The sequence below is a fragment of the Engystomops pustulosus genome, chromosome 4, assembly GCF_040894005.1.
Source record: "Engystomops pustulosus chromosome 4, aEngPut4.maternal, whole genome shotgun sequence".
NCBI lineage: Eukaryota > Metazoa > Chordata > Amphibia > Anura > Leptodactylidae > Engystomops > Engystomops pustulosus.
In genome coordinates, this window is record NC_092414.1 from 194,101,988 (window position 1) to 194,123,429 (window position 21,442).

Sequence of the window (21,442 nt, forward strand, 5' to 3'; positions counted from 1 at the left end):
TTTTTCGTGACTTTGGGTCATCTCCTCTCCATCCTAATCCCTACTCTCCCTTCACAACTCCTAATCCCCATATCTCACAAGTAATCTCCTTGTTTACATACCTATTATTAAGGCTTTGTTCACACACTGCGTTTGAATTGACCTTAGAAGGAGGAGGCGGAGTTTCATCGTATATCTGTACACCATAACGCCTACGATCGGGAATTAACAGCACCCGTTTTTCCGGTAAACAATACAAAACGTGGTGCTCAAACGTTTAGGTCTAAATGCATCTGAAATCGTGTAAAACTCTGCCCACTACTTATGAAATGCGTTTCTAAACGCAATTCATAGTCAGCGTGTGAACGCAGTCTGTGGGGATAAAGACAAATATAATTAACCAACTGTGGGATGCGCTGGAAAAACAAGAACAGGCAGTGTTTCTTCCACAGAACTTTTGTTTCCTCACAAATTTAATATAATCCACCCTAGTAGATAAGGACTAAGGGGGGAGATTTATCATAAGTCTTTTAGTGCAAAACTGTTCTAGTTGCTCATGGCAACCAATGAGAGCTCAGCTTTCCCTTTCTCACAGCAGTTTTTAAATGAAAGCTAAACTCTGATTGGTTCCCATGGGCAACTAGACAGTTTTTACCTCTTGATGATAAATCTCCCCCTAAGTGTCTTTAATGGGACGATCCCTTTAATCTCTGCTGATGATACTTTGGAGCCAGATAATACAGAACCCCTTCAGAATCATATTTTGGGGCAGCCCCTGGCTACTATACTGCAGGGGTGTAACTACAGTGGTAGCAGCCATTGCTATGGGGCCCACAGTATCAGGGGGCCCAGCATCTGACCTCACATGCTGAAGTATGGAGGATGTGCACCATAATATGTATATAACAGTGCACCTCTTCCACACTGCAAAGCATGAATAGTGACTCTCCTCTCTAATTCCTGTTGTCTACTTACCCCATGTGGTCAACAGCAACTGGAACCGATGTGTGTAAATGTATATATCAGTGCGAATCACGGCAGAAATTAAACTGGCCCGGGGGAGGGGCGGGGTCACTACTAGCCCCCAAAATTCCACCTCCCACCATCCAGGAGGCGCCGCCCAAAGTGAAAATTGCCCCATGGGTTGTGTGCCCCTAGTAGTGGGCCCCATTCAGATGTCTGCTATGGGGCCCTGCCTCACCTTGTTACGCCCCTGCTATACTGCTAGCCTCGCTTTAGAGGGCTACGTGCGCAAAATTTAAGGGGTTGTCTGCAGGTTGAAAAAGATGGCTGCCTTCATCCAAAAGCTGCGCCTTTCCTGATAATGGGCAGTGGCCCACATTTATTAAAGTGTTCGCGCCAGTTTTCTGTCTGACTTTGCATTGAAAAGAACATGCAAAGTGTCTGCGCCAGTATTGGGTGCAGAGTCGGACCGTGCGTTGCATTTATTACAGCGACTCGACAGCATTGCGTTGCACGCACAACGTTATAGGTGCACCCAAAAAAAGTTGGTGCACACTTCCCGAGTAGTAAAGGGTGTGCTAGATTCAGAAAGAACATGCGCCAGTTTTGATCTGGCGCACTCGGCACGCTCCAAAAACAGTACAGTTTGCACTATTTTTCATAAATGTGTCATATCTTTCAGAAATATGGCCCCGTCTGTAGTATTGCAGGTGTGGCGCTGTTTTTGGCCATGTTTTCCAAGCTCAGGATAACTCCTTTAAGCGGCCTCCCTAAGCCACCCCTCATTACAGCGGATTTTTTTTTTAAACTGAATCGGTAGTAATAAAATATAACGGGGTAATATTAACTAAGTAATATTAATATTATGGCTGACTGATGTGTCTACATTTATGTCACTAATAAAAGCCACTGCAACCCCTGAAGAGATTCATATTATGAGGTGCTTGTTTATGCTTCAGCTTCCTCTGTGTCACCATAGTTACAGTGGATGGATGGCAGCCATTTTGAGCAGAGAGAGACAAGCAGCGTCTAGTCTAAGAAAGAGAGTATATAATAACTAGTCACAGACTGAGGGGATTTATCACTTCCGTCCTCAAGAATATTATATATTTGTCACATGTAATAAGTGTGGGGATTGAATTGTTATAAAGGATTTTCCCTATCTGAGGTAATCATATCCCTCTGAAAGATGTGGGTATTATGTATGACTGGGACCAGTGCTGTCTTGAAAATGGACGTGTGATGACCGCCATTTCGATGCCAAATGCCATTAGTGCACACTACTGTGTGAATGTAGCCCTACCTCCCTCATGAGGTAAATTTATGTCCCAGGGTACCTGACACCCACATCTGAAATACCTCATATTATAAAATATTACATATTATAATATGTTCTTTCATATCATGAATAGCAGGGGCGTAACTTGAGGGAGTGCAGATTATGCAATCGCAACTGGGCCCTGGAGGCTTAGGGGCCCATAAGGTGTCACTTTCCCATATGAGAAGACTGGTACTATAAACCATACATTATAGTCGGGGGCCTGGCACAGACTTTGCACTGGGGCCCATCAGCTTCTAGTTACGCCACTGACCACAAAATGGATGTCAGGACCCCCCTCCCTCGTGAGGTAAATTTATGTCCCAGGGTACCTGAAACCCACATCTGAAATATCTCAAATTATAAATATAATATAATATGTTCTTTTATATCATGAGTAGGATGTAGATCTTGCACAATGGCGTTGCACATCATTCAGATCAGACATAAGCGCGAAGGTATCCTTAGCCCAGCGGCACATGACTGTACTCAGTCCATGAAAAACCATCCGATTCAGTCTGGGAAACTACCATAATAATAATAATCTTTATTTATATAGCGCCATCATATTCCATAGCGCTTTACAAATCATAGGGGACAAATACAAATATAATAAAACATGGCAGAGCACAAACAATCATATGGAACAAAAGGAGTGTAGTCCCTGCTCACACGAGCTTACTGTCTATGAGGATGAGGGGGTGTCACAAGAGCTTACAGTCTATGAGGATGAGGGGGTGACACAAGAGCTTACAGTGTATGATGATGAGGGATGACACAAGAGCTTACAGTCTATGAGGATGAGGGGGTGACACAAGAGCTTACAGTGTATGATGATGAGGGGGTGACACAAGAGCTTACAGTCTATGAGGATGAGGATGTGACACAAGAGCTTACAGTTTATGAGGATGAGGGGGTGACACATGAGCTTACAGTCTATGAGGATGAGGGGTGACACAAGAGCTTACAGTCTATGAGGATGAGGGGGTGACACAAGAGCTTACAGTCTACGAGGATGAGGGGGTTACACAAGAGCTTACAGTCTATGAGGAAGAATGGGGTGACACAAGAGGTAAAAAGAATATACAATGGTCCAGCCATTCTTCATAAGGGACTGCAACAGAGAACTCATCCCATTTTCAAATTTAACTATTTCTGAAGGCTGATGGTTTTTAAAGAATGTGATTATGGATAACTCTCCATAGGGTATGTCATCAATATCAAATCAGTCATGCTAGAACCGTTGGGGTCCACTTGCTATTAGCTGAGTGAGAGCAGAGTTCCATTCTCTGTATAATGGTCAGCCCAAGGAACTCCAGGAATCTCCTATTCAAAAAAATTGGCTTGATCCACCAATCGGGACACCGCTGATAACTTAACCTATGTATAGGTAATCATCATCACAAATCTGGAAATTTTGCCTTTTTTTTTTAGAAAATAACCAATATAAATATTTTTTGCCCTGCCGGTCAGGAAAGGAGCATTTTGCAGTAATTATCATTATAGACAAGATGACACCTACAGGGATAGAAAGAAAGGTCAATATTGCCAGCTGCCCCAAGTGGTCCTTAGCAGTACAGAATAGAAGCAGCACCAAAAGGCACACATGGCTGTCAGAGGGGGAAGGAGACTGATTCTCTCCAGCAGTAGCACCAAGGTGGACACATGGCCGTTTGGCTACTTCATACACGGCACATAATCTTGGTTTACTGTGTATAATCATCTATGACCTACAGCTCCTCAGTTGTAGGAGATTGGAAAACATGGCTGCTTTTTTCCAATGCCACCATATTGGTTAATGTTCTGTCTATGAGCCCCAACCACCCATACAATACAGTAATGAATACATGCAGTAGCTGCATGCCCCCTTATTAGTCTTAAGGCAGAACCATTTACTATTGTTTACTTTATTTTTACCAGGCCCGTTATTTGATAGAAAATGATGCTTTTAGGAGAGCTCAAGAAATTCACGGCACAGAACCCTTCTTTCCGGATCCTCAAACCATGGTGGGATGTCATGTCTGATTATATCAGCCTCCTGATGCTTACGGTGTCTGTTTTCTCTTCTACTTTACAGGTGAGAACAGTCATAGCAGATCATAGAGATATCTATATGTCTTCTTCAAGAGGAGGGGGAGAAGGGAGGAGGGTTAGGTGGCTTTGTCTTTGTTGGAGGGGCAGTTTCTGGAAGAAGAAACCCTACTCTCTCGCTCTTTCAGAAACCATGCAAGTTATACTCTACAACCTGTCTCGTTATATTCAAACAGAAATTTGGCTACAATTCTGACAGGGGCAGAATTCAAAATTTTTACGACAGGCTCAACAGGATCGAAAGTCAGTCAGAAACCACGACACACAGAAAAATGATATCAACTGTAACAAAGAATTAGAATACTCTCCATATTTTGTGTTGTATAAATATAATGCTTTGATGGCAGCTTTTTCATTACATGTTGTTTTTATATTAACAGGCGTCTAGTGAGAAAGTGCTGTGCGTGCCTATACCCCAAGATCCTCCAGAAAACGTTATCAATCTTACTTCGGTCTACGGAGTTGAGACTTACTATTTCACATCTGGGCATAGGACAAAAATGGATTTGCAGTATTATTTCATGGTTAACCAGTGGTGTTATGAACACGTGGTCCCGCGCTTCACAAGGTTCTTTCCTTACCTCATCTTAGTTAACTCAACCATTTTTATGATCGCCAGCAACTTCTGGTTCAAATTTCCAGGGACACGTTCCAGGATTGAGCAGTTCATCACGGTTCTTGGAATGTGTCTAGCTTCTCCTTGGACCATCAAAGCTCTTTCGAGGACGGTACATGAGGCGACAATGATTCCACTGGCCCCATTAGAAACAAAGCCTTCCGAATCTGAAGCTGTAGCTAGGTCTTTAGAAACTGAGACTCAAGCTTCTGTACTTCTAAAACCATCTGACTCTCAGCTACAAAATATATCACAGCTTGAAATTAGAGAACAGCTAGAAGATCCACCAAAGCCAACACAAAAACGAGTTAGTTTCAGAGTGGAAGAAGTCAAAAGACCACATATGTCCTACGCGTGCTCCAAGCAGTTCATAGACACAGTAACAGGCATGGGAACCGCTTTGTCAATTCTTGACAAAAAAGAAGGAGAGGAGGCAAAGGCTCTTTTCGAAAGAGTAAAAAATTTTCGACTACACACAGAGAAGAGACGTCTACTTTATAATATTTACAAGATACAAGCTATTCTCAGATTGCTGCTGTCAACATCACTTTTCTTGTATGTTGCGTATTATACCCCTGATATAAAATTTGAATTTTACTGTGAGGAGCCACGAAACATTTCGGGGTACACTCAGTTCTCATGCATTTATGTGCCTTGGCGAATGTTCACCATGTTGTCTGTTATCTACCTCTTAGTCTTGTTCTGCTACATATTTCTATGTCTCTATACCGTCTACTGGATCTTCTGGCACAAGCTGCAAGAATACTCTTTTGAAATCATCCGAAGAGAGTCAAAAATAGATGACATCCCTGACGTGATCAATGATTTTGCTCTCCTTCTTCATTTGATCCATCAATATGATCAGCTTTACGCATGGAAATTTGCAGTCTTCCTATCGGATGTCAGTGAAACCAAGTTGGATCTACTGAACATGAACAACTACTGGACCCAAGAGAAACTCAGGCAGCGCTTAAGCATCAACTTAGAAGGCAAGTTAGAGCTTCGGTTGCCAGTACTTCCCGGCATTCCTGACCAGCTCTTTCAATTAAAAGAAGTTGAAGTCCTAAAACTTGAGAAGACAAAAAGTGCAACATTGATGAGTGACGTCTCCAACATGAGGTTGCTGAAAGAACTGTGGATGACTAACTGTAAGATAAAGGTGGAAACAACAGCCCTCGTATTCTTGAAGAAGAACCTCAACATCTTGAGAGTGAATTTCAGTAATCCCGATGAGGTTCCTGCTTGGGTTTACCACCTATCATCTCTTCAGGAGCTCTACATTAATGGTCACTTTGAGTTGGAAAATAAGGCCATTGTTGCCTTGCATTCTTTTAAGGAACTTACGAAACTCAAGTTCCTTTTCCTTAAAATACGCACGTCTTTGATTCCTGCAACCTTATTACGTTTGGCCCAAACTCTAGAAGGCCTTAGCATTGATAATGACAACATAAAACTATCTTCTCTCTCCATCTTAAAAAAGTTTACAAACCTAAAAGAGCTGAGTCTCAACCGGTGCAGAATGGATCGCATACCCAGTTCTATATTCAGTCTAGTGAAACTCCAGGAGCTCGACTTTAGCGATAACAACTTGAGCTTTCTAGAGGAACTTGCCAGCCTTCAGCAACTGAAGAATCTGGTCTCACTGTATCTTTCCAATAACATAATCACCTCTATCCCTCCACATATTATTAAAGTTTCCAGGCTTGAGAAACTGTATATAGACCATAATCAGTTGACTTCTATCTGCGATGCAGTCTTCAAGCTGACCCGATTGTCCTACTTGGACGTCTCCAAGAATGAGATCCACTCCTTGCCCGCTGAGATTGGAAACCTTGTTGGCCTTGAGTACCTCTCAATTTCACATAACGAGCTGACCTCCCTTCCTGATCAACTCTTCTCCTGCACGAAGCTTAAGACTCTGATACTTTCTCATAACAGCATTTCTATCCTATCACCACTTATCGGAACGTTAACACAGTTATCCTACCTGGATCTGCAGGAGAACAAGCTGGAGAAACTACCTATAGAACTGGAACAATGCACCTGCCTAAAACGGAGCCAGTTGTTGGTGGAGAAGGAGATCTTTGATACCTTGCCCTATGAAGTGAGGGAAAGGATGAACATCAAGAATGGTTGTGTAAGTAAATGGCATTACATACCAGACGGTTACATCCAAATCCACATTTATACCCTTATTATGGTGTGGTTGGAAGTTTCTCTCTAGCCCTCACCATTTTCGAGTAATCAATATCAGTATTTATGAATCTCTACTGTCACATAGATGGGGCCACCCAGCCTAGAACCACCTATCCAACAGTAGACAGCCCAAATAGCACGTCTTAGTAGCCAATGTGTTAATTAGCCTCTCTCCTGCCAGGTGGGTGGTCTTGGGCTGAAGCAAACCACCTGGCTCCACCCCTATGACAGTGGAGATTAAGAAATAATAACATTAGTCCCAATTATTAATGAGGAATGAGACAGAAAATTCTATCTTTGCCCAAATCATCAGAGAGGCACATATTATAAGATGCTAAGAATGATAAGGAACCTGTCACCACATTTTTACAAGTAAAGCGAATTACAGGTTCCTATACAGCCCTATTAATTAACTGATAGCTAAAAACCATTTCCTTTACATCCACATAAATCAACTTAATATTATATTCCCTGGCTTCAGAGAAGACTTGTTCTGCTTGGCCGGCCCCTCACATCTGCTCCTCATCATGGCTCTTCTCAGCATGTCATGTGACCAGAGAGACATCATCACAGGTCCTTTAGCCTCTTAACATTAGTAAACTGTACACCATGCATACATCTGAAATCACAGCAGCTTTCATTGACCTCTACTCCTCCCCATCCTCCATGGAATTCTATTTCTCCCCATACTTCATTGAGGCTGCTGGAATTTCATGGGATCAGATATGTTACCCATCACAGATATAAGACCCATCACATACATGGGTTAGCCGTTGCAAATATAACAGGACCTTTGATGACGTCACATGATTTTATGTGCCCAATGATGTTACAGAGCTCTCCATATAGCAGAATATCATAGCCTGTCAATCAGGAACAAGGAGGGAGGGTAATGCAAGTAACTCATGAATATGCAGGGCTTCATTGGACTCAAGTAGTGTCACTACCAGTGTGAATCTACCTATTTCCTCTGTCTGTCCTTAGACCAAAACTATCTTTCTTTAATCCTTTTATATTGCCTAAATGAAACTAAACTTTATCTTACTGATATGCAAATTATTGGCAGAGGCTACTGGGGCGTGGAGTAGCATCTCCGGGCTGTGGGAGCAAAGGCTACTCCACACCCTAGTAGCCTCCACTGTTCCTGATAAAACTAGTGCTTGTGTAAGAGCTGTATCCCCACTGCAGGCTTCTTCAGAGCTTTGCACATGTACAGTAGCCCCTCCAGTAGAGCAGGAGCTACTGAACATATGCAGAGCTCCGAAGAAGCCGGTGGTACACAGGCACCCGGAGATGCTACTCCACGCCCCAGTAGCCTCTGATGATAATTTGCATATCAGTAAAATATCAGGTTGTAGGGTGGAAGTAGCAACCTACCATCAAATATAACTTAATAGGTAGGTTCCTGATGGTAGGGTTCCTTTAAATAAATATTCAATGTAAAAATGGGGTACTCTTCCCGTTTGTAATTCTGGGTGCACCTGTTTAATTAAGATTATGCGCCAGAAACCTGGCGTGAATTTGTCGCTTCCCTGCACTGGCCCAACAGGGTTCACCAACTTTTTTGTGGTGCACCTTTAACATAGGACGTACAACAGACTTTGCATGATAAATCTGGTGCAAGGCCAGCGCCACAAAAGGGTTGCGTGCGACACAATAGTGACACGGTCACTTCTTAAACACTTGTGCAGGCCGTTTTCACCGTTTTCAGAATGTGCAAAGTCCGACAGAAAGCCCTAAGTAAATGTACCCCTATGTTCTTGTAACTCTAACCACCTCAGTGCGGTGGATTCATGGCTTTTCTCCTCTCGCCCACAAATGGCTAAGATGGGAATACCCATGAAACCTCTCCACGCTCTGCGCCGTACATGTATGATGCAGAGGTGCATAGGCTGCATGAAGAGGCCTCACAGGGTGTAGGCCAAAAACTCACCGCTACACCAGCGATCGGTGATTGCAACGAGCGTGTGCACTAACTCTTTCGATGCCACTGGCAGCATTTTAAAGATAGTGCTGCAAGGGCGCTGCCATCTTCATTGAGATAGTTGCTCCCTGGGACGTCATCGGGGGGGGGGGGGTCGTTGGGTGTGATTCGTTGCCATTACAGTCTCGGATCTCTGTCAGACCCAAGGCTGCATGGCTTCTGAAGATGCGTTACAATGAGCCAGTGACTCATTGTAATGAATACTATGTAAAAAATGCCATATACTGCAATACAGTAGTACTACAGTATATGGTAGGAACAATCAGACCATCTAGCACCCTAGAGGGTCTAAAAAATAGTTTAAAAAAAAAATGTACAAAATAATAAAGAATAAATAGAAACTAAAAATTCAAATCACCCTCCTTTCCCTAGAATTAAACGTAATAACCAGTAAAAATCACAGACACGTTAGGTATCGCTGCATCTCAAAATGCCCGATCTATCAAAATATAGAAACGGTTATTCCCGGCGGTGACCCCCCCATAAAGGAAAATAGCGCCCAAATGTCCGAAACGCTCCATTTACGCCATTTTACATCATGTCAAAAAATTTATAAAAAGCGTAATCAAAAGGTTGCACAGACCTCAAAATGGTAGCAATAAAAGTGTTGGCTCATTTTGCAAAAAATGACACCTCACACAGCTCCGTACACTGACGTATAAAAAAGTTATTAGCGTCACAAACAAATTTTTTTCATACACATTTGTTTAATTTTTGAAAATGTATTAAAACACAATAAAACCTGTATAAATTGGTATCACCGTGATTGTATCGAAGCAAAGAATAAAGTAGACGTATCATTTGGAGCGCACTGGGAAAGTCGTAAAAACTGAGCCCACAAGAAAGTGACGCAAATGGGTTTTTTTTGCCACGTTCACCACATTTGGAATTTTATTTCAGCTTCCCAGTACATGACATGGAATAATTAATAACATCACTGAGAAGGGAATAAGCCCTCACACAGCTCTGTACTTGAGAGGTTACTACAGTAAAGTTACATTGGTTTATATGACTCTTCTAAATCTTTTTTTCTCTTTTACAGATTTCATAGTCAAACGTAAAGAGTGAAAATTAAACACCTCGTCACAGAAGATGAGCTACAGACAAATACAGACAGTGTAACGTCTTGTGTCTAGGAGGATTTGCAAACTTGTTTCATTTTAAGAATTTGGTTATTAGTCGTTTTTCATATTTGTTAAAAGTGAAATAGCTCTGTTTAATAAGTGAAATCTGAAAGTAGTTCTCATTGTTAATTTTGTTCATTAAAGGAAACCTACCACTTGAAGTGGCAGGTTTCCAATGGCAATACCGGGCACCAGCTCAGGGTGAGCTGGTGCCGGAGCTTATTTTCGTTAGTGTTTTAAACCGCGGTATCGCGGTTTAAAACACTTTTTAAACTGTATAGCCGGCGCAGGCAGGTACGCGCTCGGCGCTTACCGTGCACGCGGCTCTCATTCACTTCCTATGTAGCCGCGCGCACGGTAAGCGCCGAGCGCGTACCTGCCTGCACCGGCTATAACGTTTAAAAAGTGTTTTAAACCGCGATACCGCGGTTTAAAACACTAACTAAAATAAGCTCCGGCACCAGCTCAGCCTGAGCTGGTGCCCGGTATTTCCATCGGAAACCTGCCACTACAAGTGGTAGGTTTCCTTTAAGTAAAGTAAACTATTGGTTCATGTATTTACAGCAGTTAATCTACTAGGATGATCTGCGATTGTTGTGAAGGAGTTTTGCAGCTAAAATTTCTGGTTATGGTTCATAGGGGATTTGCCTATACATACATATATATATATATATTAAACCAAAAGATTAGCACCAAATAATGAAAAGACATTTGTCCATATATTCTTTTGTACGAACCCACTCCATCTCTTTTTTTTTTTTTTTTTTTTTTTTGAAAAATAGTCTTTATTCATGCATGAATATATAAAAGAAAAAGTATAGATTACAGCCTTTAACATGATTTACAGTATGTCTCATTTTTCATAATTTTTCACATAGTTCGCTTGTGGTCAAAACAGATAGTACTTAAGTTTTACCTCTTAGTCTTACTATTTTTCAATTTTTCCCCTTGAACCTCCCAACCCTCCCTCCTACGGTTGATGGCTACCTGTAGTTCCCATCCATAGTATCAAATCCGATGCATCCTCTTAACAATGTAATCTATTTATCCAAGACTTCCAGATTGACTCTGGATTGTCACCTCTTTCTATAGCCGCCTGCCTATCGGCATGGCATAAAAGATCGAGCCTCTTCTCCCATTCCCGCAGTTTCGGGGGCTCCTTATCTTTCCAATGATATAGAATCGATTTCCTAGCTACCAGGAGACCTTTCAGTATATATATAATATTGTTCATGGTTCCTTCTATGCCTACTTTTGTTCCCAGAACACACACTTGTGCGCTCATCGGAATTCTAGACTCAAATACCAATTGCAATTTATTCACTACCTCTGACCAATACCGGTGTAGTTTCGGGCATCTCCACAGCATATGTATTGTATCTGCGTCTATTAAATTACACCTTGGACATTTTTCCTCTCCTGTTTTCCAAAAGGCATTTAAGTGTTTGGGTGTGAAATGTACCCTGTGTATTATAAATATTTGCGTTACAATATAGGACATATTTTTAGTGGTTTTCTTTATCATGTTAAGCGAGTCCTCCCACTCTTCGTCTGTTAGGTTACCCAAATCTTTCTTCCATCTGTTAAAGCGGACAGCTATGGGAGACTGTGGGGACTTCCCTTGAATGGTCCTATAGACCCTAGAGAAGGCACCTTTCCTATAAGTCTTTGGGTCAAATAAGCTCTCCAAAGGGTGAACTATTTCCATAAAATCCTCCTCTAATAAGCGGGCACTAATGGCGCTCCTTAGCTGGGCATAAAATAGCCAGTCCTTCGTCTTTAACTGGAAGTCGCCAGTCAATTCTTCATACGATCTCAGTTTCCTATCTTTTACTACTTGATTAATAAATAATATCCCTTTTTCTTGACAACCCCTTGTGAGTCCTGATGAACACAACATTCCTTTTTTAAATCCCCATAGTGGCGATAACCCAAAGTATCCTTTACATCCTAATTTCATTCTAGTCCTATCCCAAACCCACTGCATTAATGTAGTTATGGTGAATTGTGCTTTGAATTCATTATTGTGGAAAACTCCTGATTCCAACAGGCTCCATATATCATATTTTATCAAAAACTCATATTTTCTATCTATTATATAGTGCAACAATCCTCTATCACAATCCCTAATATTCTGCCATTGTGTGGCTAAAAAATAACAAAAAAGATCCGGGATGGCTAAGCCTCCCTTTTCAATCGGTGAATACAAACTCTCTAACTTTATACGTGCCGTTTTCCCGTTCCATATGAAATCCCTTAATATCGATTCCAAGATCGAGAAGAGTTTCTTGGGGAGGATCACTGGGCTATTTTGAAAGACAAATAAGATCTGAGGTAACAGCATCATTTTGAAAATTACTACTCTCGCCGCAATTGATAGGTGCATTCTTTTCCAGACTGCCATTTTACCCTTAATCTTATGTATGAGGGGGTTCATATTTAATTCACCATAATGCCGGGGTTCCTTGCTCACCATTATTCCTAAGTATCGCATCTTCTCTACCACCATCAAATTACCTGCAGAGTATGCTGCCGGTTCTCTGTCTAGTGGCAGACAAGATGATTTCCCCCAATTTATTTTTATACCCGAGGGTTCGCCAAAGTCTTCTATCAATTTAACAACCGTTTTGATCCCTTGCTCTGAGTTATCCAAAAATAGGAGCATATCATCGGCATATAATAAAAGTCTTATTTCTCTATTTCCCCATACGAATCCTCTTAACCCCTCTGAGGTCCTAATGCTGCATGCCAGTGGTTCCAGGGCCACCGCAAATAACAGGGGCGATAGGGGGCAACCCTGCCTGGTTCCCCTAAATAGTTGCCAGGCCGCAGAGGCTCTACCATTTACACTGACCCTGGCTGAGGCCCCACTGTATAACAACTTTACCCATTTTATATAGGATGGCCCAAAACCCATATTTTCCAGGACATTCCAGATATAGTCCCACTCGACGCGGTCGAAAGCCTTGACCGCGTCGAGGGAGACCAAAGCCCTTGTCCCCTCGGCCTCACATGGAGACTGCAAGTACCACCACATGCGCAGAATGTTATCTCTAACCGATCTCCCTGGCATAAACCCCGACTGGTCCTCGTGGACCACTGATCGTATTACCTTTTGCAGTCTAGTTGCAAGAACTTTGGCCAATAGTTTGTAATCGGTGTTTAGCAGGGAGATCGGTCGGTAGGAGTCTGGTTCTAGCGGGCACTTCCCCTCTTTTAGAATAAGAACAATAATTGCCTCTCTTAGGGATTGGGGAAGGAGGCCCTCGGAATGGGAATAGTTATAGACATTCAGCAATAGGGGGAGTAGTACTTCCACGTATTGTAGGAACACCTCAGGGGGGATCCCGTCTGTGCCCACTGCTTTCCCCTTGGTCATATTTTTCAAAGCCTCCGCTAGTTCTTCCAGTGTCAGTGGAGATTCCAAGAGGTCTCTCTCTTCTAGTGACAGTTGGGGGATAGGAACTGCCGACAGCAGTTCCCTTCTTTCCCCATCACCCATTGTGCTTTCTGAGACGTACAATTTTTCAAAATGATGCCGGAACTCCTCTCTGATCGCTTCCTGGTTGGACACTATCCGACCATTTCTATCTTTGATGGCACTTATTTTATTTCTAGCTTCTTGATTTTTTAGGAGCTTTGCCAGTTTGTCCATAGACGTGTACTGACCCAGTATTGACCTATTTCTCTGCCCTTTGTCCTCCAACATTGCCTTCTCCATGGCGTACCTTCGCAGGTCCTCCTGGGCCTCTACCCATACCCTCTTATTCGCCTCCACCGGGTTGTCTACAAATTGGGCCTCCAGCACAACCACTTTTTCTTTTAAGATTTGATATGCTCGTCTTTTATCCTTCTTAAAGCGGTTGATCTGTTCTTTTAATGTACCCCTCAGGAATGCCTTTAGCGCATCCCAAACCACTCGTATATCCATCTCATTTAAGTTATCATTAATGAACAGTCGAATCTCCCTCCCCACATCTTGTTTGTCCTTAACAAGGCCGAACCAAAAAGGCTTTACCTTGTAAAAAACAATCCCCGATGGATTTTTTCTAGTTAATGTGAGGCAAACGGGAGAGTGGTCTGACAGGCCCCTGGCGCCAAGTGTTATCCCTTCTACAGTCTCATTACCCAGCTCATTTCCCAGGACCAGATCGATCCTTGAGAGTGACTCATATGACTTAGAAAAACACGTGTAGGCTCTTTTTTTTGGGTTCCTCACTCTCCAAAGGTCTCTAAACCCAAGCTCGATTATCAATCTTCCAAACAGGGTATCGGGTTGTTGGTCCTCACACCGATGGGGGCTTCTACCCCTCATTTTGTCCAATCCCTCATTTATCACATAGTTAAAATCCCCTATCAAGAAAATTGGGAGATCGGCATATTTACTCAGGAGGTTTGCAATGTTGACTAAGACCTCAACTGGCGCTGTAGGGGGGAGATAAATGCCCACTATCACCATTACTAGGCCATTCAAGGAGGCCTGCAGTATTATATATCTGCCAGCATTGTCTATTATAACATCATGTTCTACAAAACATACTTTTTTACAAATCAATATGCTCACTCCACGTGCATAGGCCGAGTAAGTTGCATGGTAGTAATGGCTCAGCCAGGGTTTGGCTAGTCTTCCACATGTTTCCCCTAACAAATGAGTTTCTTGAAGACAGATCACATCAGGCTGATGTGAGAGACAAAGATCTAACACTGCCTTCCTCTTTAATTTCTCATTCAAGCCCCGCACATTCCATGATAGAATTTTAACCATTAAGAGAGGAGTGAAATTGCCATGATGCATTGGATATAATAATTCAGTTTAGCCACCAACCGTCTTATCCCACCCCCTCCCCCCACCCTTGCCCCCCCTCTTACCCTCTGTCTAGAGTATTGAAGCCCTAGACTCATCTTGGAGCACCAATTCTAGCTGGGGGGATGGTGCCTACCCACCGGGTCAGATCTTTACGACCCTTTCTGCCCACTCATTGGCTTCCTCAGCGTTTTCGAAAAATACTGACTTTCCCTCAAATACAACTTTCAGCTTTGCTGGATAGAATAGCGAATAGACAATCCCTTTTTCTCTCAATCTTTTCTTTACATTGAAATAACTAGCCCTTTTTTTCTGCACTTCCTGTGGGTAGTCAGGAAATATCATAATCGGGGTATTGTTGAATTTCAGGTCAGAGGATCTAGCTGATTTGAGGATATTATCCCTATCTCTTGGTGATAGTAACCGAACCAGGACGTTCCTAGGGGGCGAGCCGACCGGGCGAGCCCTTACAGGGACCCGGTGTGCACGATCCACCAGAAAGGCCCTGGTCCGGACCTCCTCGGGGAATGTAGCCACCAGCCATTCTGAGATGAAGCTTGTCATGTCGCTACCCTCCATTCCCTCCGGGAGCCCCACAATACGAAGATTATTTCTTCTTGAACGGTTTTCTAGGTCCAGCAGCTTCTGGTGGACCTCTAACTCTCTCTTTTCCAGAAGTTTAACCCTTTTTTCTAGCCCTGATGATATGTCTTCCACCTTCCCCACCCTCTCTTCCACCAGCTCCGTTCGGGATTTTAGGTTGTTCAAATCTTGTCTAATAAGTCCCACCTCAGATTTAAGATCTCCTATTTCCCTTAGGACATTCCCCACCGCATTGAGGCACTGTGAGATTTGGGAAGAAATGTCCTTAAGGGAAATCTCTGCCCCTGCACCTTCATTTCCCCCGCTGATATCTTCAGCACTAGATCTTTCCAGGGATATATCCGCAACCTCCTTCTCTGCATTTGGGGCCCTTTTACCCTTCCCCACCTTTTTCGCGTTCCCTTGGGATGATCCAGGAGACTGCAAATATCTCTCCATTTTCCCGTCTCTCTTTTTCTCCCCTGGGGAGCTCCCTGCATCAGATAGTCGGGATTTAGTTGCGTTTTTTGCCTGCCTCCTGTTAGCCATTGCACTTTTTTTTTTTTTTTTTTTTTTTTCCCCTCCTTATGCCAATCTAATTCAGGAACACATCAATGCCTTAGTGTCGACAACAATAAAATTAGATGAATAGGCAGTTAATATGTACACAGAATAGCAGATATTCTGCCTATAAGTTCATAGATGACAAATGTGTAATACAAAACAATCGCTATATCTTCTACCCAAGATATTAGTTACTAAATGTACAATACAAAGAGCGAAAAATTAGCGTCTGTTAAGGTGAAAACGGGGCTTCTCCAGCATATTAGTAAGTGGCGTGCAATATCATATACCGACATTGATCATGATACATTGAAGCTTAGAAGTTAATAAATTGCATAAAGACATAAAGTCCGGAGGCCTGGTATTAAATGAGTCCCCGAATGGGTCAGCAAGTGGAACGCCAAGCCAAGGTAAAGATAAGAGTTAGTATGTGGGGAGTTCACCGATACCACCTCCTGATTCATAAGCATGCACAAAAAGTTCTCATGCTCGTATGTACCGCCGGAAGAACAGGGCGATCCCCACTTCTTCTAGTCCCAATGTCAATTGCTGATTCTACCCTCCAAGAAAGGAGATATTATATGGCAGCTGCTAGAGTCCAGGATGAGGCTTCCTCCGACTTACTAGGGGATAGTATACAGAGTTACGTGCACCCAGTGATCGTCTAGCACTGGGACCTTACAGCCCAAAAAGTTAATGCATGGCTTAGAATCAAAAAAAGACTTGCTGTTGACAAGTTCCAAAGAGAATCAGGAGGTAAGTAATCAGGCAAGTTAAGAGATTAGTAAGCAGGGGTTAGAAGCGCACAAGATCCGATGTAAACAAACTTTCACTTATGGGACCTCCTGGCTTATACACCGACACAGAGATTTCTCACCCTCCTGCAGAGACAAGGATCCGGACTTCTCCACGGTGCAGTACATATATATGTAGCCAATCTTTACAGAGGTTTCCACTAGCAGGGTTCGATAGCTCTCACTTCCCTTTTCTCTTCAGCTGAGGGTTTCCCCGAGGATTCCCATCCACAGGGGTCGCCCTTCAGACTCAGAAGCTTGATGGTTGTAGTGGTAGCAATAAGTGGTCCAGACGAGAGCGGCACAGGCGATGGAGGTGAGAAGACCGCATCGGGCGTCCTCAGGGTACGGGCTGTATCAGGGGTTGTACCTGCTTCGCATCCGCCAGCATAGCATCCACGGCACCGTACTCCCCACGGGCTCCAAGCGGGGTTAATCAGGCCGACTCCCGGCAGATGGCACCATCGTGCCCAGCTCCGTGCACGCCGCGCTACGTCATCACGCAACGCACTGCACGTCCGTGCTCCGCCCCTCCTCCTCGAACCCACTCCATCTCTAACTAAGCAAAACCTTAAAGAACACATGAGTGATATCCGGTCCACATAAACTAGATTACGCCATTTAAAATTAAAAACTTCTTTTAATAATCAATATCATTTAAAAACATCAATGTAACAGTATGACTACAGTATATTGTCCTCGGGATTCAACTATTGCATCCACGCAACACAAATCAGCAATTTAAGCACTATAAAACCAGGCATCTTAATGTGTATAAATTGATGGGAAAATCTTATAAAGTGCCTGTGCAAAAGAAGTTATTAGTGATCCAACCTAACATGGAGTTGTAAAGTTATGGTAAAGTGCTAAGTGCTTAATCTAACAAGATGATAGCAGGATCGGCTTACCCATGCTGTGTGTGGCGGGGACGCCAGTACCCCGACGCGCGTTTCGCGTTACCGCTTCCTCAGGGGGCCTGAGTGTACACATATATATATATACACATAGTATACATCCTCAGTATCATATTGGTGGCTGTACAAAAACCAGAAAGAAGAAATTGACACTACACAGATAATGGCGCTAAGAATTAATTTTAATTCCTTTATTTATATAGCGCACACAGATTACGCAGTGCTGCACAAAACTTGCAAATCAGTCCCTGCCCCCAATGGGGCTCACAATCTTATCAACCTACCAGTATGTTTTGGAGTGTGGGAGGAAACCAGAGGACCCAGAGGAAACCCACGCAAACATGGACAGAACATACAAACTCTATGCAGATGTTGACCCTGGGACTTAAACCCAGGACTCCAGCGCTGCAAGGCTGTAATGCTAACCATTAAGCCACCATTTAGCCATGAGCTAAAGGGGGTGGAGGATGTTCCTTACATCTGATGTAGAAGACTTATTCTTAATATTTTATCATCAATATCTTCATTGGTGGATACAATGACCATGGGAGATTTCCTCGCGTTGGCGAGATGGATCATGTTGAGGGCCTTTATGGTATTATCCCTGGCATCTCTAGTGGGGATCCAAGTGGACCAAGTTCGGCATGAGGGGGGCCAAGTGGTTGGCCAAGATTTTAGTGAACAATCTGAGGTCCCCATTGAGCAGGAATATCAGCCTGTAACTGGCTCAGGAGGCTGGATCCTTGCGCTCTTTGGGGATAACAACTATGTGAGTACGGAGAGAGTCTGGGGGATGACACGTCCTGCAGGCAGGGCATTGGCATCAACAAATTTTAACCAAACAATGCTTTCTGTGCATTCTCTCTCACTCTCTTGGGCTCATTCACTAAGGGTATTCCACGGCTTAGACAGGTATTTAAAATGTGTCTGCGCTGGGATTGTGTTGCACGCTTCCATGTGACACAAATTAGGAGGTGTGCCGTCATTCTGTCCAACTGATTTGGACTGATCTCGGGATTTAACTTTCAAACTGTGTCAAAAGCCCGAGCACTTACATGCACCACCAAAGGTTGGTTCTCACACATCTCCGCCCTCTAGTGAGCTCATCTATGGACGCCCTACAGTTTGCTTATCGGCCAGGCATTGGTGTAGATGATGCCATCATCCACCTCCTACATCTAACTCTTTCTCACTTGGATAAACCGGGGAACGCCATGAGAATAATGGTCTTTGATTTCTCTACTGAGAGACAAATTGGATCTGGATGGAGTGGACCAAAATCTCTCTAGTTGGATCCTAGACTACCTCACAAACCGACCTCAGTATGTGAGAGCCCGGGACTGTGTATCAGACACTGATTAGTAGTACCGGTGCATCTCAAGGTACAGTTCTGGTTCCCTCTTTACATTGTACACAGCAGACTTCAGGCACAATTCATGTAGCTGCTGCCTCCAGAAGTTCTCTGATGACTCTGCTATAGTAGGCCTCATTACAGGTGAGAACAATAGGGAGTACAAGGAACTGATCCGGAAATTTGTGGACTGGTGCCAGGAAAACCACCTTAGGATTAATGCTAGGAAGACCAAAGAAATGGTGTTGGACTTCCGTAGGCATCGTCCTCCTTCTCAACCGGTGGTTATCCAGGGGACAGACATTGGGTGTCCTCATCAACAATAAACTGGATTAAGCAGAGAACATAAAAGAACTTCACAGGAGGGTCAGAGCAGGCGGCATGGCCGCACGCAGCGCCGAAGCTACTTGGGGTCTGTTCACCAAAATGTGTTTAAACTGCGATATAGCGGTTTAAAACACTAGCAAAGGTAAGCTCCGGTGCCCAGTGTTTACAGCTAATACCTACCATTACCAGTGGTAGGTTTCCTTTAAGACCTTCTTCACCTCTGTAGTGTCATCAGCCATCTCCTTTGGTGTAGTCTGTCGCAGAAGCAGCATCTCAGCTAGGGAGAGGAACAGACTGGACAAACCGATGCAGAAAGCAGCTCTGTCCTGGGGGTCCTCCTGACACAGTGCAGGTGGTAGCTGAGGGGAGGACACTGTGTAAGGTGACGTAACGCTGTAACGCTGTGAATTTCCCCACTGTGGGACTAATAAAGAATCATCTTATCTTAAAAAGATGGTGAATTCTGTCGGACCTGAGCGGGGAAGTGACACATGCAGGATATCGGGAGCACAATCTTAGTGAATCGCCGCACAGTGCATTATCGGCGGATAAAACTTTCTGTGAACTACAGCGGCCGGGTAATTAAATGTAGCCCACCGTGTCTCTCAAGTTTGTAATATGTGATTGTGCACTGTATTTCAGGGCGGTGTATGATGATGTGATTTATGATTGGGCACTGTATGACGGTTATATTTCAGGGCAGTGTATGAGGATGTGATGTAGGATTGGGCACTGTATGACGGTTATATTTCAGGGCAGTGTATGAGGGTGTGATGTAGGATTGTGCACTGTATGACGGTTATATTTCAGGGCAGTGTATGAGGGTAATATTTCAGGGAAGTGTATGAGGATGACGTAGGATTGTGCAGTGTATGATGGTAATATTTCAGGGCAGTGTATGAGGATGTGATGTAGGATTGTGCACTGTATGACGGTTATATTTCAGGGCAGTGTATGAGGGTGTGATGTATGATTGGGCACTGTATGACGGTTATATTTCAGGGCAGTGTATGAGGATGTGATGTAGGATTGTGCACTGTATGACGGTTATATTTCAGGGCAGTGTATGAGGATGTGATGTATGATTGTGCACTGTATGACGGTTATATTTCAGGGAAGTGTATGAGGATGACGTAGGATTGTGCAGTGTATGATGGTAATATTTCAGGGCAGTGTATGAGAATGTGATGTATGATTGGGCAATGTATGGCAGTAATATTACAGGGCAGTGTATGAGGATGTGATGTAGGATTGTGCACTGTATGACGGTTATATTTCAGGGCAGTGTATGAGGATGTGATGTATGATTGGGCACTGTATGACGGTTATATTTCAGGGCAGTGTATGAGGATGTGATGTAGGATTGTGCACTGTATGACGGTTATATTTCACGGCAGTGTATGAGGATGTGATGTATGATTGTGCACTGTATGACGGTTATATTTCAGGGAAGTGTATGAGGATGACGTAGGATTGTGCAGTGTATGATGGTAATATTTCAGGGCAGTGTATGAGAATGTGATGTATGATTGGGCAATGTATGACAGTAATATTACAGGGCAGTGTATGATGTGTTTTATGCTTGTGCACTGTAGGATGTTATATCAATGTATGATAACAGTAATACCTATGCATTATAGTGTGGCATCACTACAGGCACCTATACATTGAGCAGGTCCCATCTCTCTTATATAAAGTACATGTATAAGGTTACAGGCTCCTTGCGCTAGCACCCATGTACTGGCAGTCAGAAGAAAATCTCCCACATTAAAGATGTCAATAAGCGCCTCAGACGCCCTTACAACGTCACTTCCGGGACCTAACCAATAGCGTGG

At 43.4% G+C, this 21,442-nt stretch overlaps 1 protein-coding gene across 2 annotated transcripts; it reads left to right on the forward strand.

The window, feature by feature from the left end:
• The first annotated feature begins 1,919 nt into the window (after positions 1–1,919).
• Positions 1,920–10,438, forward strand: LOC140125743 (volume-regulated anion channel subunit LRRC8A-like). Of its 2 annotated transcripts, none has more exons than XM_072144601.1 (4): positions 1,920–2,110; positions 4,181–4,337; positions 4,732–7,104; positions 10,190–10,438. In XM_072144601.1, the coding sequence occupies exons 2-4, from the start codon at positions 4,200–4,202 to the stop codon at positions 10,196–10,198; spliced, it is 2,520 nt and encodes an 839-aa protein (XP_072000702.1). In that variant the 5' UTR covers positions 1,920–2,110; positions 4,181–4,199; the 3' UTR covers positions 10,199–10,438. The 2 variants fall into 2 exon arrangements, with proteins under 2 accessions (XP_072000702.1, XP_072000703.1); XM_072144602.1 differs by lacking the exon at positions 1,920–2,110 and adding an exon at positions 2,234–2,257.
• Positions 10,439–21,442: the final 11,004 nt, after the last annotated feature.

What these genes read in the sequence shown, in the direction of transcription:
- LOC140125743 (XM_072144601.1), top strand. Translation starts at nt 4,200, where the DNA reads ATGATGCTTTTAGGAGAGCTCAAGAAATTCACGGCACAGAACCCTTCT. An exon ending in TTTTCTCTTCTACTTTACAG is followed by an intron (nt 4,338 to 4,731) that starts GTGAGAACAGTC and finishes TTATATTAACAG; the next exon opens with GCGTCTAGTGAGAAAGTGCT.